This window comes from Helianthus annuus, chromosome 13, assembly GCF_002127325.2.
Source record: "Helianthus annuus cultivar XRQ/B chromosome 13, HanXRQr2.0-SUNRISE, whole genome shotgun sequence".
NCBI classification, from domain to species: domain Eukaryota; kingdom Viridiplantae; phylum Streptophyta; class Magnoliopsida; order Asterales; family Asteraceae; genus Helianthus; species Helianthus annuus.
The window spans coordinates 87,961,208-87,987,354 of NC_035445.2; the positions used below are offsets into that span (position 1 = coordinate 87,961,208).

At 34.9% G+C, this 26,147-nt stretch overlaps 2 protein-coding genes and 2 long non-coding RNA genes across 10 annotated transcripts; all 4 read left to right on the forward strand.

The window, feature by feature from the left end:
* The first annotated feature begins 5,541 nt into the window (after positions 1 to 5,541).
* Positions 5,542 to 9,764, forward strand: LOC110898513. The gene is made up of 3 exons (XM_022145309.2): positions 5,542 to 5,702; positions 7,244 to 7,741; positions 8,987 to 9,764. Exons 1-3 carry the CDS (start codon positions 5,612 to 5,614, stop codon positions 9,523 to 9,525), a joined length of 1,128 nt encoding a protein of 375 aa, XP_022001001.1. The 5' UTR covers positions 5,542 to 5,611; the 3' UTR covers positions 9,526 to 9,764.
* A 952-nt stretch (positions 9,765 to 10,716) lies between these two features.
* Positions 10,717 to 13,530, forward strand: LOC110898515. Of its 6 annotated transcripts, none has more exons than XR_002569460.2 (6): positions 10,720 to 11,366; positions 11,477 to 11,702; positions 11,812 to 11,891; positions 12,343 to 12,392; positions 12,485 to 12,561; positions 13,272 to 13,530. It is a non-coding gene; the product is annotated as an uncharacterized LOC110898515 (long non-coding RNA). The 6 variants fall into 6 exon arrangements; XR_002569459.2 differs by having other exon boundaries at positions 12,343 to 12,388; XR_002569456.2 differs by having other exon boundaries at positions 10,719 to 11,366; positions 12,343 to 12,561.
* Positions 13,531 to 14,981: 1,451 nt separating this feature from the next.
* Positions 14,982 to 17,446, forward strand: LOC110898516. The gene is made up of 3 exons (XR_002569465.2): positions 14,982 to 15,150; positions 15,998 to 16,813; positions 17,162 to 17,446. It is a non-coding gene; the product is annotated as an uncharacterized LOC110898516 (long non-coding RNA).
* Positions 17,447 to 20,560: 3,114 nt separating this feature from the next.
* On the forward strand, positions 20,561 to 25,411 carry LOC110898517 (synaptonemal complex protein 1). Of its 2 annotated transcripts, none has more exons than XM_035982044.1 (15): positions 20,561 to 20,983; positions 21,084 to 21,133; positions 21,878 to 22,085; positions 22,166 to 22,291; positions 22,377 to 22,475; positions 22,581 to 23,257; positions 23,330 to 23,776; positions 23,855 to 23,965; positions 24,038 to 24,145; positions 24,219 to 24,329; positions 24,412 to 24,558; positions 24,647 to 24,754; positions 24,832 to 24,915; positions 25,005 to 25,064; positions 25,137 to 25,411. In XM_035982044.1, exons 1-15 carry the CDS (start codon positions 20,815 to 20,817, stop codon positions 25,239 to 25,241), a joined length of 2,610 nt encoding a protein of 869 aa, XP_035837937.1. In that variant the 5' UTR covers positions 20,561 to 20,814; the 3' UTR covers positions 25,242 to 25,411. The 2 variants fall into 2 exon arrangements, with proteins under 2 accessions (XP_035837937.1, XP_022001002.1); XM_022145310.2 differs by having other exon boundaries at positions 24,472 to 24,558.
* The last annotated feature ends 736 nt before the right edge of the window (positions 25,412 to 26,147 follow it).

Here is a 26,147-nt window from a genome sequence, read left to right on the forward strand (position 1 = left end):
GATAGAATTATCCATTAGATTACACCATTAATCCCAACTACTATATCTAACATACAATCATCATAATTAACTTGCGTTTAGCGTTTGCGATTCGATTGCAATAGAGTTGCGATTGCGTTTCGATTAATCACCACAACATAAACATAAATAAACATGCACAAGTAACACATAAGTAACACACACACGTAAAACAATATCCAGAACGCATAAGTCGGGTTGCGAATGCGATTGCGATGCGATAAGCGATAAAACACGCGATAAATGTCGATTAAACCTCGATTATTAACAAGTACTCCACATAATACAACTAATGCAATAAAATAAATAGATCATTTACAAGTCAAAGAAGTCAAAACATGAGTTGAGCAAGGAGTGACATATCGCAATTAGCAATCTTTTCTTCCTTTGACTTCAATCTTGACTTTGACTTTCAAAAACACGGGGTGTTACAGAGTTACCGTTGCTGGTGATTAGTAGCATGAAAGCTACTACCAACAGTTTCTAGTGCTTAATTTCGAGTGCAGTTTCTGTCGCATGCAGGATACTGTTGATGGCTTGTAGTTGCTGCTAAAGTGTAGCAATATTTGTTAGGGAAACAATGATTAAGAATTGATTAAAATCCTAAATGATGCATTGTTTTGATAATATCTTGAATTTATAACTTGTGTTAATACTTGTTTATTAAGGATGTGCATATACTATATACATGTCACTTAGCACTTAATAATTCACAAAACATTAAGATCATCATATGCAAGACTTATCAAAATCAAGGGGAATTAAATGATGAATAAAAATTACAATGATCAAGACTTCGGAAATGAATTGCAACTTATCAATCACAACAATCATCAATCACAACAATCATCAAGATCAACAATTATCAAGTGCAACATATTGTGATATATAAAGGAAAAAGACCAAAGCAATATATGATGAAGACTTAAATACTACAAAGCTCAAGTATGAAAGAACATCTACAAAGGTCAAAGCATGATACATCAAGAATTGATTGGGAATTAGAGAGAAAATTAATTAAAACTTAACTAAGCATAACAAAATAATTTTTTACTAGAATACTTACAAGTAAAAGTCCCAATTGAACCAAACTAGTTGATAATCAATTGGAGTTACTTTAAATTTTAAAAATGGAAGTATATAGTTGGTTTCTTTCTATTTGTGGGTTGTAATGATGTTGGGAGACAAAGAGTCTCCAAAAATCTAAAGAAAACAACATGTTTTACCAAATCACGACCATACTTTGAAAAGTAAATATCTATGTTGAGATATGTCAAAGGGTCGCTTTGAAAAGTAAAAGAAAATCAGAGATATGTGTGTGGAAAAGGTGTTGAGGGTAGATCATAGTCGCTACACAACGTTCAAGATTCAAAGCAAATTAAAAGACAAAAATTGGGAGATCCACTATTGGACTGCATTCTTAGACTAGGGCTTATTAGTGTAAGCCCACGGGCTCGATTAGGTTTATAGGGTTCCTTGTGATCTCTATATATTGTAATCAAACATATCAATAAAATCATTCAAGTCATTTACCTTCTTACATGGTATCATAGCCCGCGCTCTATACCGTTTCCGCCGCGCTACACAAAAATAATAAAACCCTAGCCGTCACCACTTGAGAAAAACCCTAGACAGGGCGGCGTGCCGACACTGTCGCCGCCCTGTCCGGCCCCCGTTCGTTTCCTATCATTCTTTTTTTTCAGTTGTGTTCCCTTGTTTTCTTGTTCCGGTCATAAATAAAGTCACTTTTTTTCGGTTCTAGATTCAAAGCCATTTTTCCTAAATCTTTTATTTCAAGCCACTGTTACGTTTCACCGCAAACGCAAATCACTCACGATCAGTTTTTTATCTTCTTAGTCTTGATAGGTGTTTTTTGCGTTGACCCACATAATAAAAACATATTTGGTGTGGAATATATTTCCCTGGTTTGGAATATATCTTCCTTTTATTCAACGGTGGGATTACATATCATTGGCTTGAAATTTATTCATAGATTCCATGCATACTCATCATCCATATTGACCTTTTTTTTAATCTACGAAACCACTATCGTCTCTTTCGATTAAAATTCTGATCGAGTATGATTCTGCTTCTGTCGCTGTTAACAAAACAGCCACATGCCATCGGTCTGAGACGTGCGGTCCTATGCCGCTGGTTATCCCTCGAGCCGCTTCGCCGCCCTCTACAGTCTTTCTTCCTTGTTCGTCTTGCCATGGGCAACTGGGATCTTGCTTGTCTTGTGTTATTATTTCTGGAACTAAGAAACTAAAGCAGTGGAAGCCGTACACCGATTTAATGTGAAGTAGAATACGGATTTATTGGAGCTACGAGTCAAGAACCGAGATTGAGACTAGTTTATTTTTATTGTTTTGTTTGTTTTTTTTTTCCAGTCTAAGCGTTCGATTTTCTACCGCTCAGCCTGCGGGGGAGTATTGGACTGCATTCTTAGACTAGGGTTTATTAGTGTAAGCCCACGGGCTCGATTAGGTTTATAGGGTTCCTTGTGATCTCTATATATTGTAATCAAACATATCCATAAAATCAATCAAGTCATTTACCATCTTACATCCACGATCGACGAATTAACCGTGGAATCGACGTTAGATTGGTTAGAGTTTTTTCTTGAAATTTTTGTTTTGCCTATAAATACAAGCCTTTCCCAACCTTTTTACCACTCCTTTTACTCATAAAACTTTCAAATACATATTTAATTAATTTCTCCTAGTTCCCTTGATATTTATATATCCAATAAAGGAAAGATTGATCAAAGATCAAGAGAAAGAAGAAGAAGAAGTTGTGCTTCAACCTATAATTCAACTCTTGTAATTGTGAGGTTATCACTAGCGTGTTGAGGTACATTTCTAAAGGGTCTCACCATTGGTTGGTGATTGTTGTATAAACACTATTGGGAATATAGTGTTGGGAGATTGGTCACATTTGTGATAAAGTGGTGATAAAAAATTGTAAAGCTAATTAATTGGTGTAGCTAGTGAAGAAGGTGATCACTAACTTGGACTAGTGAGGAAATGTAAAGGCACACTATAATGATAGTGGGTTGAAGAAGGTGATTACTATCTTGGATTAGTGAAAGAGTTTGTAATAGTGTTGTCTTTCGTCTAAGAGAAGGTGTTTAATGTACAAGCTCTCTATTGAATAACACGGAAGAGGACATAAAGTGGATTAGTTAACATCCACTTGAACCTCTATAAATTGGTTATGTTTTTCTTACCCTAATTAACTTTTCACATTCGTTATCTATTTATATTATTGGATTTCAAACAAGTTTAAACAAATCAAATTAGTGGCTTAATAAAATAAAGTTTTAAGAAAACTCACCCCCTAATTTTTTAAGGTTATTGTTGTTGGACAACAATTGGAGAGTCTTACGGTTTAATAAGCCATAACTACACATTAAGCTGATTAAACTCGCAAGCCATAACTACTTTTTAAACTTATTAAACTTTCAATAAGTGTTTGAGAAGTTCCTGTTTTGATTTAAGGTTATATAATTACTTGTAAACAACTCTTTAACCCTTTTGGAGATGTTTGTATGCTTTTGTAAAGACTACTATACAACAAGAACACACCAAAAATTTCCAGCAACAAACAAATACAATTTTCAGATGAATTTTAGGCTTAATGGTCATGTCCGACAATACAAAAATTGATTCTTGTTGTTGTACATCGGGAAACACCTTTGTGAGTGGACGAATATACTTTTAAGCTATGTAGTTAATATCCTGATATATCAGTGATATATCAGTCATCGGTCCCCTGTCGAGATATCGGTGCAAAATATTGGTCAGAATATCAGTACCGATAATATCGTTGATATTGACCAATATTTGACTGCTTTTTGACTGATTAACACCGATTTTCCCGAAATCAGTACCTTTCTTCTTACTTCTACCATTCATCTTTCTTCTTATTGCTGCTATTAGTGTTTTAAGTCTTAATTGTCAGTTGTTACTCTTAACGTTTTAAGTCTTAGTCACTTCCTAGTTGCTACATTTATTAGTGTTTAACAAGTTGTAAAAAGTTAATTTGTTAATGGTACGAGAGTATATTGAATTGTTAGTGTTAAATTGCTACATATATAAATTTAGCATGATATTAAAATTACCGATATCCTACCGCGATAACCGATATCTAATATATCGGTCCTTGACCGATATCTGATATTTTACCGCATTAGCACTACTTAGCTTTTAAGTGAAACATGTTAAATACGTATCAACAAAAAATATGAAATTCTTTTTAGCTGTCGAAGATCTAGTTAAAGACATTAATTTGAAGCTTTTTCCATTGTTTCGATATAATATCCATATTCATTTCAATACGTTTTGTAAACGATTATTTCTAACGTTTAGTAACAAACATTTGTCAAAGAAATCTTCATGTTAATTTTATTAACACTCATGATCAATTTGTAAATATTTTCATAAGATGGTTTCTGTTTCACGATTCATCTGTCTCCTGTTCAAGTATTAGGTGACGTATTAGACAAATGTTAGATTATGCTTTATAATTAAAATACGTGTAAATAATTTAATTAATCTTTTTAAATTGTCATCGTAATCCTTTTTCAGCAAGCAAATACCATTAATCTCTCCATATCTTTATCCATGTGTCATGTGTGGCATTAAAAATAATTATTTAAAATGGTAATAGAAAACCACATATTAATGACAATATATCGGTACTACAAAATAGAATTAAAATTAATGATGGAATTAATGTTAAAAATATATTTTAGAATAAATGTATACATAGTAAAACACTTCACTCATTTGCAGAGCGAGACTGAAAAATGTCGCTTTCTAATTTATGTGGTTATTAATACGTATGCTACGTACTATAGAGTATCAAAATTTGAATATATTTCATTATATAAACTAATAAACTCCAAGTATTAAAATTTGAATATATTTCATTATATTATATAAACTAATAAACTCCAACTTTTATAGAGAAACTCCATTTTAATAATGTAAACTAATTCATTAGTAGATAACAATAATCCTTATTTATAATGTCGTTAGTCATACTTTTAACTTCCACTTCTTTTTGTTTTTGTTTTTTTTTTTTTTTTCTAAAGGCCACTCTAACAAAAATGTAACTTCCTATGTACATGACTTTTATAGTTTTATTTATCTCTCGTTTCAAAAAAAATTATAATAATCCGATTGGAATAAAAAAAATAAGCTAACCGTTCAATGAGGCAAACAAAATTATCTTTTCGTTAAACTGAGATTGCTCTTGTTAAAGTTAAAAGTGTCACCAAATTACGTTGCTCGTACGCGTTATTATCATCCATTTTTCATTATAAAATGGAGTTTGCAAATATAATTATATAGAATTTACCCCATTCATGAATCGACCGACTCTATTGGCCTTTCTAACCGATGTTTGTGTGTCATGTCTACCCATTTTGGTGATAAAAAGACAGGGGTAGTTTTGTTAATATCTCACAAAATGAGGGCATTTGTAGGGCTTCTCATGCATATAACTGGGCCTTGCACACTCGGTTTTTCCAATCCAAACCAACTTTATCCTCTCTCTCCCCCCTCTCTCTCTCTCTCTCTCTCTCTAAATGCACAGAATTTCAATCATGGAAGCAGCCGCCGTGCTGTCGGTGTTGCTACTATGCTCCACCATCCACACTGCCGCCGCAGTTGCCGATGGTAAGCTGCGCTCCCTCGCTTCTTACGTTAAGGGTATTTTGTATGTTAAGACTTATTTGTATTTGACCTTTACACGGTATGTGTATTATTTGTTTGGAAAATTAAAGAATGTAAACGAAAAATACGACATGTATCAAGCTTACAAGCATTTCAACATCGGTTTTAAATAGAAATGGAACCGAGAAAATCACATAAGCAATTGTATATCATATAAGTTATTGCGATAGGCCGACAGCAACATGTGTTATACAGTTTTAGTGGTTCTTTCCTTAAATAACTTAGTTTGAGTTTGGATCACTTTAGTTCAAAACTTAAACCTTTTGAATATGGATACATGTAGTTTCAATTTTGTTGTTATTTTATCCAAAATCAAAATTTAGTCAGATTTTTCCGTTAATATCCAGTTTTTTTTATCTTTTTCCTCCCTTTTAATGAAGAGCAAAATGGTCAATTTTTTTTAATTTGTTATAATAAAACGTTAAAAGACCATTTTACCCTTCATTAAAAAGGAGGAAAAAGACAAAAAAACTGGATTTTAACTAAAAAATATTACCAGATTTCTATTTTGGATGAAAATGACAACAAAATTAAAACCACATAGACCCAGATTCAAAATTTGAGTTTTGAACTAAAGTGTCAAAAGTGATCAAACCTCACGTACCATTTTAACAGTCTAACTTGATTGGTATTGAATGAAAATAACATGACCTTATGTTAAAAAAAAAAATAATATTTTTAGTTGTTTCTCCTGTCCGAATCTAACTATATCTAATAAACAATAAAATGAAAATAACATGACCTTATGTTAAAAAAAATAATATTTTTAGTTGTATCTCCTGTCCAAATCTAACTATATCTAATAAACAATAAATAAGTTACTTGTTGCGTTACGTGTTATAATTTTACGAGCCCAAAATTTTTTCCAGCTTTTCTTTTATTCACTCATTCGTTCTCTTATTATTATTATTATTATTATTATTATTATTATTATTATATTTTTTAAATTTGGAAATGTTAAGTAGAATCATATTTTATCCTTTTATTTTAAGATGTTCTTTTATATTATCCAAATTCTAAGTATTTAATTTTTGTTTTATTGTGTAACATACTAACTTATAACTTGGTATATAATAAAGAAAAAGATATATATTTCCTCTTTTTTAACCAAAAACAGCAATAGAAACGGTCAATGCTTTTGAGTTGTACAATAGACGCATTAGATGGTTGTACTTGAAAGGCTTACATATGCACGTGGGTGGGCACATGCTTACGCCACTCTGTCCTGAATTAGAATGAAACTTGATGGAAGTCGACATCATATAATTTATTTTTTTCCGTTATTTAATATTTTGTCCAACAGTTTTATAATTTTAAAAAATATATATCTTATTTATTTTTATTTTTTACACGTTCTCTTGTTAAACTCTATTTTTAGAGAAAAATTGAACATTATTCGTTACATTTGATAATTTTAATGATACATTTGTTCAATGTGTTTGCGCATAATTAGTTTTTATTGATGTAAATATTTTTTTTTCCAGGGTTGTTATGGAACGGGAACTTCGAGCTCGGGCCGAAACCCGCGGACATGAAAGGCACGGAGGTGTTAAAACATGACGCCATCCCCGGATGGAAGATCTTCGGTTTTGTCGAGTATATTAAATCAGGCCAAAAGCAAGGGGACATGTTGCTAGTCGTTCCTGAGGGAGCCTTTGCAGTTAGGCTAGGAAACGAAGCAACAATCGAGCAGACCATAAACGTGACTAAAGGAATGTATTATTCCCTCACGTTTAGTGCTGCTCGAACATGTGCTCAAGAAGAGACACTCAATGTATCGGTAGCACCTGATTTTGGCGTGCTACCAATGCAGACATTGTATAGCAGTAGTGGATGGGACTCATATGCGTGGGCTTTTCAAGCCGAATATAATACGGCTACTATTAAGTTGCATAACCCGGGAGTCGAGGAGGATCCCGCGTGTGGTCCTCTTATTGATTCTATCGCCATCAAAGCTCTATACCCTCCTAGACCATCAAGAGGTATGTCAAATTTCTAGACTTCACTATTTTTACAACTAAAGTAATTTTAGGGTTGTAAACGGCCCAAACAAACATACATGAACGAACATAGTTAAAAACAAGAGTAAACTGCCATTTTGGTCCCTGAGGTTTGGTTACTTTTGGCACTTTAGTCCAAAACTTAAACCTTTTGCATTTGGGTCCCTGTGGTTTCAGTTTTATTGCCATTTTGGTCCAAAAATAAAATCAGGTCATCCTTGTCTTATAAAATCCTGCAATTTTGTCATTTTCCTCAGGGGCAAATCAGGTTATATTTGTCTTATAAAATATGGTATTTATTTATAAAAAAGAAATGATTATTTTGCCCCTGCGGGAAATGACAAAATAACAAGATTTTATTAGACAAATATGATCTGATTTCATTTTTGGATCAAAATGGCAATAAAATTGAAACCACAGGGACCCAGATGCAAAAAGTTTGAGTTTTGTACTAGAGTGGCAAAATTGACCAAAACACATGGACCAAAATGGCTGTTTACTCTAAAAACAAATAGACGATGTTTTTTCTTAAATGAAATGACACTTCCATTTGTTTTATATATTTTTCAATAATTTATGTCATTTTATTTATACTCATGTAGTCACTTACTAGATTTGTAAGAGTTATATGTATTGTTTCACCTTTTAATTGTGCATATCTAACATATAGAGTTAATTGCCCGGATGGTCCCTGTAGTTTCACGTTTAGTCTCCACCTTTTAGAAATAGCAGGTATGCTCCCTATTTGTCATTTTGTTACTCGGATAGTCCCTTGACATTTACTTAGGGGACTATCCGAGTAACAAAATGACAAACCATAGGGAGCATACCTGCTATAATTTCCAAACTAACTGACATCTACTCAGGGGACTATCCGAGTAACAAAATAACAAATTATAGGGAGCATACCTGCTATTTTCAGAAGGTGGTGACTAAACGTGAAAAAAACGTGAAACCACAGGGACCATCCGGTCAATTAACTAACATATATTATATTTTTAGATTGTAATATATAACATAATATTGAATACTGTTTTATAACATGTCACAAAAGTTTAAAATAACATCTATAAACTAAGGTTATTGATTATAGGATAGTGACCCTTTCTATAAACAAATTGTAATTATATTTCAATTACAAAATCCAGCACTTTTATAGCATTGGTGCATGCATCATGTCTTGTGGATGAAAAATTGGCACATCATTACTTATTTAATTTCATGCAGATAACATATTGAAAAATGGAGGATTTGAAGAAGGCCCATATATCTTTCCAAACACCTCATGGGGTGTATTGGTCCCACCAAACATTGAAGATGATCATTCCCCACTCCCAGCTTGGATGGTCGAGTCACTTAAAGCCGTAAAGTACATCGACGCGGACCACTTCTCGGTGCCACAAGGAAGGCGAGCCGTGGAGCTAGTGGCCGGTAAAGAGAGTGCCATAGCGCAAGTGGCTAGAACCGTGGTTGGGAAGACTTACCAACTGTTTTTCTCCGTGGGTGATGCTAACAACGCGTGTGAAGGGTCCATGGTCGTTGAGGCATTCGCGAACAAAGAAACGCTAAAAGTGCCGTATCAATCCAAGGGTAAAGGTGGATTCAAGCGCGCTGTTCTCAAGTTTGTGGCAACAAGTACACGAACCAGGATCATGTTCTATAGTACTTTTTACACGATGAGAAGTGACGACTTTTCGTCGCTTTGTGGACCTGTTATCGATGATGTGAAGCTTTTGAGCGTGCGAAAGCCGCGTAAACTTGCTTGAATGGGCCGTGTTCCGGATTAAAAGTGTTTGGAAGACTTGGGAAGAGTGTTTTTTATTAGTAAAGAATAAACAAGTTTTTTGCTTTTAAAACTAGTATAATTAATGGATATGAGTAGTAATTCATACTAAGAATGGTATATAAAGCTGGTAATTGAGAAATGGGGTGTGGTTTTGATTTCATATGTAACTTCACTTTAATATATGAAAAAAAAATGGAACATATTGTGTATTTATTCTTATGTGTATGTGTATTTGTATGTATATGTAGGAAACTAGTGAAACCAATATGCCAATGGTCTTAAAGATCTTGAAAAAAGTTATGGAGATTTGATGTGACCCATCAAGGACCTCCTTGCTTCACAAAACTCCAAATAGCACTGCAGCTCACCAATTGTTACCATTTGATTATTCTAACTATTTTTTTTAAAGGTGTGAATTATTCGCGAGGTTTAGCATGTGTTGTCGTAATCGAGTTCGTGCTAGAGAGCCCACTCGCACAATAGATCCCTAATTTAAACCCCTCAATGAGAAACCCCTATAACCCAGACTCGAACTTGAGACGTGGAGGGGAAAACTCATCCGGACCCACCATAGGGGGAACTTAAATACCTATAGCCACCACTAAAGCACTAGTGATAGTTGATTATTCAACTAATTAGTCTTATGTCGGCATTTATGTAGGGACCGCTATTGAATCTAAAACCTTAATTTTTTTTTCCTTTGAAAGTTAGAAAGAAAAGACCATCCAAGGTAACTAGTTGTGTGGTTTCCGTTTGGGATGGGACTTGCGTTTGACTTTCGAGTCTGATGATATCCATTGCTGTATGCGTATGAGATCGGGTGGATTGTGCCTTAAATGGATATACTATGGTTTCGAACCTGGGTCTCCTGTTGACAACTAAAGTTTGATGTGAAAGCCCAACCAGTTGCTCCATTTGTCGTTCAAAAAAAATAATACTTGGACGGTAATTATATGGGTATGAGACTCGTTTTTTTGTTAAAATTATGGGTTTAATACATGTAGGGTATTAGTTGATATTTATTTGGTTATTCGAACCTGCTTACTGGTATTGAACCAAATATGTTAAAAACTTATTATTAAAATTAAAACCTATATAACTTTGCAACTTTTTTGTGCATAATCAGTTGTACATTACGCTTTGCGTGTTTTTAAAAAAAAAATTGGGCTTTTATATCACTAAAAACAAAATCAGATCTTTCATCTCCCCAAACCCTAGATGAATGACCTTCAAATGTCTCACCGACTTGTAGACTGTAGCCACCAATCATCGACGAAATTGCAGGTTTCAGTAGGCATGATATCAGATCTCCAAAGCAATCGTTTCTCTTCACTGCGTCGTCTACGAAACCGGAAGACGATGATGGTGATGAAGATGTTACAGTAGATTGATGAACGCCACTTCGCAAATGGCGAGTTCGAAAGACGATTCAGCCTCTGATACCGCCAATTTTGCCACCAATCACCGCCGCACTAACTCCAACACCAAGTTCTTCTCCAACGGCGAGAGAGTTCTCGCTTATCATGGTCCCGTATCTACGAAGCAAAGGCATGTGCATTATTTTTATCTCTTTTAAGTCGATCTATCACTTTTGTTTGTTACCTATCGTTTAATTTTACTTTTATGCGGTTGAGATTTAGCTATGGAGAGTTGAATCGAATCGAGATAATGAGGACTGTGTTAGAATACATTCAGCAGAACTATATGTTATTGTTTGAAGTATTCTTATGAGATTGGTTTCGATTACTTTATTCAGTTTATCTGGCTTTATGTCGGCTAGGTTGAACCTATTGTGATGCCCAAAGATTACAGGCCAAAAAGGTAACGATTCTATGCAGTGACTATTGTTTATGTAATAGTAGTGTTAAATCATGTATCTATTGTTTATATAATCTAATGTTTTTTTTTTTTTTTTTTTGCAAAAAAAAAAGTTTACAGATTTGATTGAGTTGCCTAAGTAATTTTGTGAAAGAAGTTACGGATGATGATAAGTTGAGAGGGATTGTGAGGTGTCGATTTAGGAATGGGTGCAGCAAACAGAGATGGCTTTGTGGAATCAAGTCGGGTCACCAGAAAGGGTGTGTTTGGAAGTGTTCGCAGGAGAATTGGCGGAGAAGATGACTTGGTTGTTAAGGTCACAACATCATTGGCTTGAAGGTACTTGCTTTTCCTTTGTTTTTTGATAATCATGATTGATAATTTGTCTGATTTTAGGTGGTTTCTCGGCGGTATTTTCAGTTACAATTTATGTTTGGTGACTGGTTAGGTTATTTAGTAAGAAAGGAGGAAGGGAAAGGATATATATATTATATGCAAGGATGACACCCGATAGTTCTAGACGTCCGGGTGAGTTCATATGACTCCAAAAGTCCAACTTATATGACATTAATCATATAGGTAATCATATGGTGCAACTTATTTGAACTTATAGTTTATTGTAGAAGTATATTAATATGTCTGGGATTGAATTAACGATATGTTCCATTGTATTAAGACATGAAAAAGAGATAAAACGGAATGTACGGATTCCATAGTGAGGTTACAATGGGTTCTATAATGAGATTCTTGAATCTCATAGAATGTTCACTGTAGTATATAAACATTAATTTTGGATGTTTGAGTAGAACTGAAATGTGTCTTTTGACCCGTTTGTCGTTATAATTGCATAAATGTAATTTAATTTATGTGGATGATATTAGGGTCAATGTAACAATTTATATATGTCTTAGTTCATAAATAATAACGTGTATGTAATGTTGAAGACTGAAGTGGACTGTATGTTTAAAAAATTGAACAGGGCTGCTGTTTATGGGCTGGCACATGCCTATGTACATGTACAACAAGTAGGTACATAGCCATAATACGCAGTTGTAATATATATATTTGTGATTTTGATACTCTTTCCTGATTGCATTTTGCCTATGTTGGGTGATTAAAAGCGTTCGATAGAAAGAATATTTGAACCTACATGCCTTTGGTGCAACTATAATGAGGCGGTGTCACAATTTGAGATTAGGTGAGATATCTGTGTTTGGAAAAGATGCTTAAAAAGAATAAATCCATGGTAGTTTGCAATGTTTTACTATGTATTTCTTTATTTTTTTTATATCATGTAATAGTTAGATCATAAAATATAGTTTTCTTAAGTTATACATTGTGTTTAAATCTATAAGGGTATACGGTGTGGATGCGGCAAACCCACCTTTTGCCGTTCGGTGACCACCGCAACTATTTGCCGATTTCATTTTACCGATTTTTGGTTGCAATTTCGGTGAACCTTCACCGAATCGGTGAAGGTGAAGGAAAGGGGGAGAGAGGGTGTGTGGTGGGGTCCAATTCTTCTCAACCAATCACACATTTTTTTTAAATAGTTTACCTAAACCCCATTAGGTAAACCACCGTCAACGTTTTTGAGCATTAAGTAAACAATTGACATGTCGCTATGTGATTGGGTGATTTGGGAGTTTACCTATTCAAAGTGTCTAACCACTCCCTACACCCTAAATAGGGTTTTAGTATTGTACTTTTATTTATGCTAAAAATTTTATTTGGCTTAGATATCAGTTGGGATGTACTTTTATTTATGCTAGATATTAGTTGGGAGAGTGAATTACCTCTTGAAAGCGAGTCCTTTGATTCATTTTCTTTATTCGTATCTTTTGTTTTATGTTCGGGTTGTCTGCATTTTACTATCAAGCAGTGTCTTAGCATACTTTTTTTATGCAGGTCCACATGGAAAAACTTCTGAAGTCTTAGTTGCAGATGCTACAAAATGTTGTACTTATTAGAAACTTGAACTCTGGGTGTTTTTTTAGCCATAGCTTAATTTACATTTGCTTTTGGCTTTGACTTTATGAGCAAGTTAACTTGGTTTGGGTCTAAGTTTGCAAATTATGGCATGGTTTGCCCGCCGCATTGCGGCGGGTACTAATCCTAGTTATTATTAAAATATTAGAATTGCTTCATTTCTTGAAATGCGATTTCAGCTCTACTGTCTACCTGAATTGATTCTTAGTTCTTCTTTAGGCAATTTTATGAATGGGATTGATCTTGCAGCGTGTTTGTTTGTATAATAAACTTGTTGATAGCTACTAGGCGGTCATTTTTGGGTATGTACTTACTTCCTTCAGAGTTGATGGAGAAGACATATATGTGATGGCAAGGACCTTTCTAGATTGGCTATGAATCCATTTTTGATGACCACGACACCTAAAACTTGCCTTCTTTGACACCAAAAGCACATTTTCCCGGGTTGAGTTTCATGTTAAAGCTTCTGAGCCATTTGAGTGTTTCGAAAATATCTTGCAACATGACACCAAAAGGCATTCCCAACGGATTTGATGTCTTGGATCTAGGGGCAAAAAAATTAAGCCGATCTTAAGTCAAACGTTATGGAAGAAATTAAGGTCAATTCGTTTATATGGTAAAATAGATGGCAAGCATTCCCTCCTTAAAATAGGAAATTTCTGTGTAATTTTTCTTTTAGGCCGTGAGGTGTATCCCAACATCTGGAGCGTTAAAGGTGACATGACATGTTAACCAGCGTTGCATACCACTCCCTCCTTGTATCAAGGAGCGTTAAAGCGATTGTTTGTTAACATGTCAACTTGGTGTTAAGAGATTACGCAGATAAATAGAGTTAGGTGGAGTTAACGGGATTAAACCATTTCCTTAGACTATGCTGGAGTGAAATGGGAAAAAATGGGTTGTAACTTACTTCTAGATTAACATTGTAAATTGCTCTACAAGTATACCTCAAGGCCTTGTACTTCTAGATTGAACATTGCTCTACTAGTTACTTGATGGTACCTTGCTAAGTCAAATAAAAAAAATACCTATGGTTAAAAAAACACACACATCCATCACAAAAATACACATAAGTTTTTATAAATACACATGTCGAAACAAATAGAGGCGAACCATTATGCCTCGAAAGGATTCAAGTGACCTCGCATAAAACTTTCCTAAGTATATAGATGTTAAATTTGAGTGACCCCCATAAACGATTAGTTGAGAATAAATTAAAAAAGATTGCTCGTGAAGTGGTTAGACCAATGTTCCTTCAATTAAAAGATCAAGTTACGCTAAACTTGTTACTTTCTGGTACTAAATTAGAAAAACTATCCCCGCGTTGTGGCGGGGACTTGAAACCATGTCTATTAGCAATGCCACATAACCATAAATAACCATCAAAATCGGAAAAGCTCGTATGTAAAACCAATAAAAAAACAAAAAAAAAACCTCCATAAAAACTATCCCCCGCGTTGCGGCGGGGACTTGAAACCATGTCTATTAGCAGTGCCACATAACCATAAATAACCATCAAAATCGGAAAAGCTCGTATATAAAACCAATAAAAAAACTAAAAAAAAACTCCATTTTTCTATTAACATCTATCTATACCTATAATAAAAGAAAACTATTATAGGACAGGTGTCATGTTCTGAGGCCGACCCATTACCTTATCACCAAAATCGTGTACCTACTTTCTCCGCTGCTTTCCCTCCTCATCCTCCAAAACCCTAATGGTGATTTTAACAAAAACCTTCCTCCGTTTCTATTTATACCAGCAAATAAATCTTGTGGCAGATTAAACAACAGCTTGGTAAGTGCTAATTTGTTAATTCCTAAAACTCCATCACAAACCCTAATGGCGAAATCAAAGATGTGAAGTTAAACTCCTCAAAATCCAGTTTTCTATTCCATATTCCACAATTAATGCATTCCCTAAGGTTTCGTAATCCATTAGTTTTGTTTTGTTTACATTACTACATCTTGTGAGGGATAGAATATTCAGCCTCAGTCACGAACACATTAAACCCATGCTCATGTTAATCAGTCTATGCACTCTAGATTAAAGAGAACACAATTAATTCCTTCATATAATTTTAAATTTGGAACAAATCTATATTAGAATATAATTAACAACCGGATGATTTATGTGATAGGCTAATATTATAAGTCTGGTATTTTAGTTCCTGTGTGTAACTTTAAATAGAAAATATCATAATCATTTCATAACTTGGAATTACTATTTTATATATATTTTTAATATTTAATATGATTTGAATGTAGTTTTGTCGTCAATTATATTTATTTTTATAATTACATAAATCATCTTCTACTATCAAGACATGTAAGCACCAGAAGAATGCGAGTAAGATTTAGCTCCATTTTTGAACATGATGAAATGTGTATTTTAATTCAGGAATTATACATCTTGAATACTTGTGATATAAATTTTGGTGCAAAAAAGTTTCTTCTAGAAGATTGTACAGTAGTGTTTTGTAACAGGCTCCATGAATTCAACAGAATATTTGGTCTGATAATTTCCAAATGAGTATTGTATGGTTGGTCTCATATGTCACATTGGTCTCCAAAAGTTTGTATGTGTAACATTTGATACAAGATCAGCTGATTTATTTTACTAATATACTTTCAAACTGATGCAGATTAGAACTATTTATCAGATCTTGATTATGTGAATAAGACAAATAGGTGAGTATCCCTGACTTTCAGATTGAATACCATATTTATTTGTTTGCTAATTTATTTATTGTGTATGTATATGGTTGGGATTTTGAATTTTTAATCTTTATTGATGTTCCCTATATGTATTCTGCATTTTTTTTTTGTTTTGTATAGATATTATTCACTTTTTTTATCTTAAACAAGTTCTTAGTTTTGTCTGAATAAGACTTAATAGCCGCCCTAAAAAACCATAGCTTGGATCGACATGCTTGCAGGTTAGTTGCTTTTTGGTAGCTTCGTTTTGAAATCCTTTATTGAAAGTTGCAGGTCAAACAGTCCTTATTTAATCAATTTGAATGAAAGTTTCATTGATAGAAGATTCTATCAATGATCACTATAATGGATCACGCACCGCTAACTTAAATGTCTATTACGTTTTTCTCTCTTGGTTCATAAAAAAGGTCGATGTTGGATTCTGGCATCTGATCATCCCAATTGTTGCCTCTAAAATGCATTTGCAAATTTTAAATAAGTTCAATGAAAATAAATTATTTTGACTTGTGACTAATAAAGATGTTAGAAGCATCAAACTTTAGATTGAGATAATGACAAAGTTATCCGGGCATCCGAATGTTGTTGATCTCAAAGCAGTTTATGAATTTGGTTATGGAGTTGTGTATAGGCGGAGAACTTTTCCATCAGTTAGAACATCAGGGGAGGTTTTCTATTAGCAACCAAAGCGTCCTCTTGGCATATAAAGTTGGCTGATTTTGGTACTACTACTTACATCAAGCGAGGTATGTACTAAACTCTCATCTAATTTATTATGTTTTGTTGTAATATCTTGAATTTAGGATATTGTATTCTATGTTGTTTAGTGTGGTGGAAATTGTTATGAGCAACAGGAAACAATAAATTTAGTAATTTACTCTCTTAAAATTTTGTCGTTTTTCTTCTTTTGCATAAAAATCTCCATATGGGCCTATGCCCTTTTAGTCTTTTATTCACTTGTGAAAACATACAAAAGCTTTATTAAGATGTCAAAATAGCAGCGATGCTTGATATTCTATTTATGAGTTGTGCATTTGGACTTATTTATGGAGGAGTTGGTTGGGCTTAAATCTTATACTATTTGGCTAAAACAGGTCAAGGTTACATGGAATTGTTGGGAGTCCGTTTTATATAGCTCCAGAGGTGCTTATGGGCGGTTACAACCAGGCAGCCGATGTTTGGAGTGCGGGTGTCATTTTGTAAGATGTTAGATGAAGTGGTTATTACTACGAGGCATATCATAGATAGATAGATCATCCCAATAGTTTGAATCTTAATGAAATTTGAGTTATTTTTTTATAATTTTCTGTATTTTTTAACTATCCATTGGTGTACAAAGAAATATTACTGAAATTTGAATTATTTTTTGATTTTTTCTATTCTATGCATTTTTAAGTTTTTTTATTAATATTGAATAATATTTCATTTTATTTTTATTAAATTGGAACAAATTTAAAGTGTTTTATTTGTTAAACCGCGTGTATACGCGGGCTCTAACCTAGTTCATATATAAAAAATAGAGTTAAATGCCATTTTAGTCCCTGTGGTTTGGGCCATTTTGGCAGTTTAGTCCAAATGTTTCATTTTTAACCTGTGGGTCCAAAAAGGTTTCACAATTGCCATTTTAGTCCACTGGGTTAACTTCATCCATTTTTTCTGTTAACGAGAAGGCCAATTCGGTCATTTTATATGACTGAATTGCCCTTTTAGTTAGCAGAATTACATACAAAGTGACCAAATTGGCCTTCTCGTTAACAGAAAAAATGGATGAAGTTAACCCAGTGGACCAAAATGGCAACTGTGAAACTTTTTTGGACCCACAAGTTAAAAATGAAACCTTTGGACTAAACTGGCTAAATGGCCCTAACCACAGGGACTAAAATGGCATTTAACTCTAAAAAATATAAAATAAAGCCTCCAAAAGAAGTTTTAAGCTTCCAACTTGTACCATACAAACAAAAGATGCAAGTAAAATAAAGAAAGCATAGTGTACAAGTAACATTGCACAAGAATGTTATAAATTAGAGTATTATATAATGACCTACTTCCAGTTTATTTTCAAGTTACTTTAAACTTTAAATGATCTTAGTTTTTTTTTTTTTTTTGAATCTTCAAGTTAGTAACAAACGACTTAACAAATTCGAGTGTTAGGTGTGGTTTCACTTTTTACGTCGACACCTCAGTGCCTCATCATATTCCACTTCTTTTTTTTTTCTACTTTCTTCCGTTACAGAGGGTTGTGGTTTCACTTTCCACTGGCACGTCATTTTTATTTTAAAACTACCAAAAAATAGTTTTGATTTTTAAATTTGTAATAAGGTCTCTTGTAGTGGGGCGCTATTTGGGTGGGTTTTCGGCCCACAGCGCCTAGAACACCACAACGAGGGGCTTTATGGGGCAAAAAAATATGTGCAGCGTCATCTCCTTCGCAGCATTATGAGGCTTGATTTTCAAATTATGACCGTTACAAACGGTCAAATCTAAAAAAAATATTTTTTTAATTCAATTAATTTTCAATATTTCCTATAAATATTAACCCCTTCTCTCATATTTTTATAAACCCACACACCCTCAAACCCTTTTTCTCTCTAGCTTTTTTTTTAAAAATCCACAAATTTTATACAATGCATCCCTTCAACCGTGGTTTTATTCCTCCCCGATCGAGTGCAGACCCGAACTAAAGTAGTAATCCTACCCGCCCCGTGTCTCCGGTTCCCACTCGACCCACCCCTTTCGGATCCGGTTTTGTCGATTACAATCAACAAAATACCGGGTTCATGAACCTTTTGAACCAACCACTCTCATGGGACCCGAATCTCTACGGGTGGAACCCAAATCAAAACACCGACGGAATGGGGTCGTCTCAAGCGTTCAGGTCGGCTCAAGCTTTCGGCTCCCCACTACACGAACCCGAGGTTGTTCCGGAAACACAACCCGAAGTAGTGGAGACGCAAAAAGGAAAAGGAAAACGGACACATAAAAAGAAAGCGGAAACCACCACCCGAGCGAGCGAAAAAAATGTGATATCGTGGGAATCCGATGAGGAGTATGCGCTAACCCGCTCTTAGATCGATGTGTCGGAGGACCCCGTAATAGGTATATTTATTTGTTTATTTTATTATTTTAAGTTTTTTATTTTCTGTTTTTTAAAATTTTGTATTTTTTCTGTTTTTTAGTTATTTACAGTTTTATTTTCCTGTTTTTTTTTATTTTCTGTTCATTTACAGTTTTATTTTTCTGTTTTTTATTTTTTTTTCTGGTTATTAACAGTTTTTTTTTCTGCTTATTTTTTTTTAATTTCGGACTAATTATTAATTTTTTTTAGCAAACAATCAAAGTAAATCCGTTTTTTGGAGCCGAATACGAGATCTTTTTTTCGATTTCATGGGTAAAGGGGACAAATACCGGCCGCCGGACTCGATATAAGGCAAGTGGACCTATATCAACAAAAAGTGCACGAATTTTCAAACCGTGTACAAATGCAATTTTGTCGGATGGAAAAGTGGAAGCAAGGATGAGGACATTACGCAAGCGGCGTTGGTCGAGTATACAAATGCTAATGGCCATTTCCCGTACCTAAGGTGTTGGAAAATCCTTCGTCATAGCCCCAAATGGGCCAACATCTCTACTCCTAGCGGTCGGTCGGAACATAAAAGGCCGTCAAAGAGGTCCAAAACAAACGAGTCGGGTGAACCCGAAACGCCAACCTTCGACGCTCGAAACACTGACATGAACGAGGATATTCCGGAGGAAGAGCCGGTGGAAGAGCTACCACGACCCGCTTGAAGAAGAAGTCGGTCGAAAAAGCCCGAATCGTCGTCGATGGGAACCGAAATGAGTAACGCATTTTCGTAGATAAACAAACGACTTCAAGACATACACGAACTCGGGACTAAACGTATGGAGGAGAACCACGAAGTGACCGAGATTATGCGGGATAGACAATGGGCTCACGACTTTGAGTTCTACTCGAAACCGCACGACCACCTAACGGGAAAAGCGTTAAAGATGGCGTTGGTACAAAAGGAGCGAATAGAAAAAAAAATATAACCTTTGATTGTGTAATGTTTTTTTATTTTATTCTAGTTTAATGTTTTTTTATTTTACTGTTTTTTTATTTTATTGTAATCTTTTTTTTTAATTTAATGAAATGATTTTTAATTTTAAAAAACTTAGAAATTAATTAAAAAAATGAAAATTAAATAATTGAGTAATGATGACGTAGGGGCTTTATGACTACGACCTCAAGTGACATAACGTCCCATAAAGCCCCTGTGTGACGTGACACGACACGTGTCGCATAACGCCCACAAAGAGGCTTTATGACTACGGATGACTTAAGCTTAAAAAGCTAAACCAAACACTAAGTTAAGCTTATTTTATAAAAAAAAAAAACTAAAAAAGCTATAAGCTTTCTTAAAAAAAGCTAAGCCAAACACCCTTGGTTTTGTCATTTTGATCATGTTGACCATAATTTTCTGTAAACGCATCCGATTGCATTGACTTTCAATAACCCTGGTATACAGTAAGGAGTCACACACCGGATCTTTTCCCGTTACATAACCGCCTTCGTTTTGAACTATAAATACCAGATTCTAATAAATCATTTCGCGCCTGTATCATTTGCACACAAATTCTTCACCAACACATTTTCTAGGGTTTCGTTGCGACTCATCTACTGATCATTGAGCTGTTGATCATCAACACACCTGCAAATTTCAGTGAAATCGTCTAATTTGAGTGCAAAATGAGCAAGCTAGTAGGATTATCAGGCATGAAGAGCCTCGATCGTTTCAAATATTCGTTAGGATCGACTTCTTCTAGTCCGGCAGCTGCAAAAACTTTCTATATTTCTTCACATCAACCTTCGAATTCAAGTTCTTCAGGAAGTTTCGCTAATTTGAAGCTCGCTGCAGGTTTTGTTACCAAAACTCTGAGATTACTGACTTATATAATGTTTTTGAGCATAATGTATGTTCGTGTACCGGTGTACGTAACTCGTTTTGTTTTGTGCAGAGAAATTGGTGAAAGAGCAAGCTTCATCGAAAACAGATCTAGACCTGGCGGTATGATGAACATCTCTCTCTCTGTCTCTCACTCATCTATGTATGTGTGTGTGTGTGTGTGCGCGAGCGCGCTATGTTGTATGACTGTTGCGACAAATTTGAACATATCAATGTGTACTTCTGTGATGATTTTGGTAGGTGCTCCGTTATAAATGTAGTTTACTTATAGTGTGATGTTTGTTTCGAGTAATGTAGACTATGTCATATGGAACCTTGTAGAAGCAAAGTTATTGTGTATTTGTAGTATATACCACTCTCTGGCTCATAATTAGAGTGTAATTGGATGATTGGAAGGTATTGACTGTTTCAGGAATGTTCAGGCCATAGTAGGATACCTAGTAGTGTGTGTATATGTATTTATGTGTATGCTTGCTGAGAAATTGATCAACAAATAGCATTTTGTTATATCAAAAGGTAGAATAGAGAGGAGAAGATATGAGCATACAGGAAAGACTAGAACAGAAAAAGATAGAGTAGAATACTGCAACTTCATCAGTGGAATATGATACACAATAACTAGTTGGATATTGTTACTCATGTTATCTTTGTCTCTAAAGGCTCTTCTGATTGTTTCTTCCTAGAACACAAACAACATCCTTTTTGGACACAATAGCCTCACTCTTACTATGCATAAGCTGTTTGTAAATAAAGGCTTCCATGAAACCTTTGGAACATGTGTGTATGTGTGGTATATTTTTGTATTAATTATGGAATCTATTCTGATATATATTGCAATGGATACAGAATTCTAAGATTAAGAAATTGTCGGACCATATTCATGTGTTGGAAGAGAAGTTGCAGCATGCTTATAATGAAAATGCAAAGCTTAAAGTGACGCATAGAGAAGATGAGAAACTTTGGAGAGGACTAGAGTCAAAGTTCTCCTCCACAAAGGCCATATGCGATCAACTTACTGAAACGTTACAAACTTTAGCTGATCAGGTTAAGAATGGTAAGAAGTTTGTTGTTGATACTTGATTCCTAAATAATGAGATAACCATGGATGTATTTATCATGTTGCTGCTTCTACAGCTGAGAAAGACAAAGTCTTTTTTGAAAATAAGCTGTCTGAAACTTCAGTAGCTTTAGACAATCTGAATGGACAGATGAAATCTCTCTCTCTGAGGCTGGAATCATCAGAAGAAACCGTCAGGACTCGTAAGTTTAATCTTCCTTGTTATAAAGCCCATTATAAATTTAATTTTTGGTTTATTTCTTTGAATATGTGGAGTTGTACTTGCAGGTGACAAAGAGTTGAAGGAACTTTGCATTGACAAGGAAAATGTAGAGAAACAACTTAGAGACGAACATGACAAAGTTCTCAGTCTCATCAATGAAAAAGGTATCGATAACTTTATAACAATATATGTTTAGTTTCCCTCTGTGTTGGTGTGATGCACAATAAGATTTTAAATAGTCTGAATCTCAGTTTATCCATATTTTGCAGATAATCTAATCAAGAAATTTGAAGAGACTGTAGCATCTAATGAATCAGCCATAGAGAGTTTGAACTCTAAATTGAGTGAGTTGAAAATTGAGCTAGTATCAAAGGAAGCTAAACTAAACAACATGCAAGAATCATGTGAAAGGAAGGAGAAAGAGAATACTGATCTTATAGCCTGTAACAAGAAGTTAAACGGGCATTTAGACAAAGCAATGCAGGAGAACCAGAATCTAGAAAATTTTGTTAAGATGCTAACTGTTAAGCTCACAGATTTGGATAAACAGAGTCTAGACTTTTGGGAGAAGGTTATAAAAGTCGATGCTCTATTTTCTTCTTGCTTTGAGTTAGTACAAGAGGGAAATAAACTTGCAACACAAAAGGCACAAAAGCGTTTTGATAGTCTTCATGGTCAACTATTGAAGACCACATCAGGAAATGATGCATTGCAGTTGGTTAATAAAGAGTTGGAGAATAAGATCAGTGAGCTCCAGAATGATCTAAAGTTCACAATGAGTCAGCATGCAGAAGAATCTCACTTAGCAGAAGAGAAGATTCAGAGGTTAGAGTCTGAAGCAGAAACGCTTCTTGCAAAGAAGGTTGAACTGGATAACGTGATTACCACTTTGGAGGATCAAATCCGTTCTTTATCTGAAGCTTCTAGATTATCAGAGATACAAATGGTGCTTGTTAAATAATTTATCATCATGTTATTATGTTATATGTTTAATCAGTTTTTATTGTCAAACACGCAGCAAGACTTTCAGTTAAAGCATTCAGAGTCTGAAACTGAGAATAAAGAGAATATCAGGAATCTTGAATCCGAGATACATAGAACAAAAGAGGAAACAGATACTCTGAAGAAGGAGATTCTGCAGCATGAGCAGCATGTTGACTCACTCGAGAAACAACTTAATGAGCTTCATACGTTACTACAGGAGAAGGAACGGGCTGTTTTGGAATCAAACGAAAGAGAGAAACTTCTGGAAGATCAAAAGGCAGAGGCTCAGAAGTTGTTCATCGAAGCTGAAGGTAATCTGAAAAAAGCTAAGAAGCAATATGATGACATGCTGAGAAGTAAACAGTTAGAATTGTCAAAGCATTTGAAGGAAATCTCTCAAAAGAATGATCAGGCGATAAATGAAATTCGAAGGAGGTATGAATTGGAAAAACAGGAATGCATAAATCTTGAGAAGGAAAAGGTTAGATATATATTATCCTTCTGTTCGCTTATTTGTTGGATCTTCAAATTATAGTTGAAAAAATATATATTGTCTCAGGCGGAAAAGGCAATTGTAGATATGGAAAAGAAATGCGACCAAAAGCTTTCAGAATGCAAAGAGGAATCAAAGCGGCGACTGATGCAGTTAAAGGGAGAACACACTGCTTTGGTATGTATTGTTAATATATTGTGTTTAGAGCGGATTAATGGTAATTAACCCTTTTTTGTGATTGTTTTCCAGGTTAACAACATCCAGCAGGAGAACGATAAGAAGGAAGCTAATCTAAAATCTAATCATACTGAAGAAGTAAAAAAGATACGACTTCAGGCTGAGAATGAACTTAAAGAGGTACTTAAATCCTTATCTGTGGTGCTGATGACTAATTCATGCTTATAAATTGCTAAATTCACATTTTATCTAGAAAACAAAGTTAATCAAGAATCAACATGAAGCTGAGTTAAGGGAATTGAGATCTCAACATGAAGAGGAGTGTAGGCATCTCGAAGAGGAGCTGAATATCCAAAAAGACAGGGTATGTATATTCATCTTTATGATTATTAAGGGATTAGTGTCTACTTCTTTTTCTCCACATCCAGATTAAGGCCGCAAAACAGGTGGGCCTGGTCAAGTTGGGTAAACGGGTCAAACTTAGTTCTAGATGGTATTTATCACAGGAAGAGAGACAGAAGGCTTTGCTACAGTTGCAGTGGAAAGTAATGAGTGATCAGCCACAAGAAGACCAAGAAGTGACCTCAAGAAAGGCCTGTATTTCATACATGATACACGGAAACCACATCAACTATTTACATCATATCTATATGATCTCAGTTGTATTTCTCTTGTATGTAGGACATGCCTTACATAAATGCAACGCAGTCGCCTGTAACCAGCATGTTAAAGAAAGCAGACAAGGGTAAAACAGGAAATGTGATTAACATTCCCAAGCATAGTAAAAAGGTATGGTACTCACATCCACATCCTCACACATGCGCGTGCGTTTACTAAAATGAAGCTCAACTTGATGGAAATGGCAGGTAACTCACCGAGAATATGAAGTTGAAACTTCTCATGGTACAACAATCAAGCGGCGAAAGACAAAAAGTACAATCATGTTTCAGGTATTATGGTACTCTTGTCTGAAGCAAGTGCTGTCACACCTATGCTTACTGTGAATCTGTATTGACATTTTGTTTTTACCTTCTGGAAGGACTCAAAAAAGAACAAGAGGCAAACACCAAAAGCCAGTACCCCTAGGAATGCCATTAAGGTAATCATAACCCATTGTGTATGTTGGAATAATTACTGATTTGAACTTATTTAACACGCGTCTATTGAACAGCGAGTGAAGGGCGGGAGTCAACAAAATCATCATCCTAATATAGGCGATCTATTCACAGAAGGGTCGTTGAACCCATATGCAGATGACCCTTATGCATTCGACTAAAGGTAGTATCTGATACCTCATGAAAGTAATGTGTTTCTAAACTTGGATATTATGTTTTCTTTTATGCATTGAATTGATAGGAAAGTATTATATGACCCTGCTTCTCTGTTTTACTTGATCAGAGAATGACAATCGACAAATATGAATATACACCATATATCTTTTATATACTTAGTGACCTTAAATAAAATCCACGATTCTCGTGTTTTTACAATCGCTATAAATTGAGAGGAAATCTTCGAAGTCAAAACCGGGGCCGCCAATGAAGAAAGGCGGGCAAACTATCTATGCCTATGGCACCCGTTTTAAGTTAACCCTCTTTTAGACCATGTGTAGTGGTTAACACCCCACCCTTGGGCGTTTTACGCCATGTGGTAGCCCAGTCAGCAATGGGGAATTATGGGGCGTTTTCTAAAATGGGTGTAGTGGGGATGTGGGCATTGTGGGGCATTATGTTTGTAATAAAATTAAATAAAAAAACATCAAAAAAATCTGATTGGTTTTACAAAAAGGAAAATGAAGGTGATTGGACACAAGAAAAGGGGCTGCGCGTGGAATATAGCACGCCGGAACTGATTTGGAGCAAGAACACGCCCACAGGGGCGGAGGTGGTGGCGTTTTCGGGCGTGTTTGGGGGGGGGGGGGGGGGAACGCCAAAACACGGCGACTACGGGTGGTCTTTTTACCTTTATGCTTCTCCTGTTAATCCACCATATATAAGAGTTTAATAATTAATGGGTTGACTCTGTATCATTAACCATTGTGCCGTATTGGTGGTGGGTGTGATGTGATATCATATGCATATGATTCACGTCTAGGATGCTATGATAACTTTAAAATGTGAATCTTCTTAGTTATTCGTCTAATTACAATAGATTTATAATTAGACTTAATTTTGTTATTATT

What these genes read in the sequence shown, in the direction of transcription:
- LOC110898517 (XM_035982044.1), top strand. Translation starts at nt 20,815, where the DNA reads ATGAGCAAGCTAGTAGGATTATCAGGCATGAAGAGCCTCGATCGTTTC. An exon ending in AGAAGAAACCGTCAGGACTC is followed by an intron (nt 22,292 to 22,376) that starts GTAAGTTTAATC and finishes TTGTACTTGCAG; the next exon opens with GTGACAAAGAGTTGAAGGAA. An exon ending in CAGTCTCATCAATGAAAAAG is followed by an intron (nt 22,476 to 22,580) that starts GTATCGATAACT and finishes CATATTTTGCAG; the next exon opens with ATAATCTAATCAAGAAATTT.
- LOC110898513 (XM_022145309.2), top strand. Translation starts at nt 5,612, where the DNA reads ATGCACAGAATTTCAATCATGGAAGCAGCCGCCGTGCTGTCGGTGTTG. An exon ending in TGCCGCCGCAGTTGCCGATG is followed by an intron (nt 5,703 to 7,243) that starts GTAAGCTGCGCT and finishes TTTTTTTTCCAG; the next exon opens with GGTTGTTATGGAACGGGAAC. An exon ending in CCCTCCTAGACCATCAAGAG is followed by an intron (nt 7,742 to 8,986) that starts GTATGTCAAATT and finishes AATTTCATGCAG; the next exon opens with ATAACATATTGAAAAATGGA.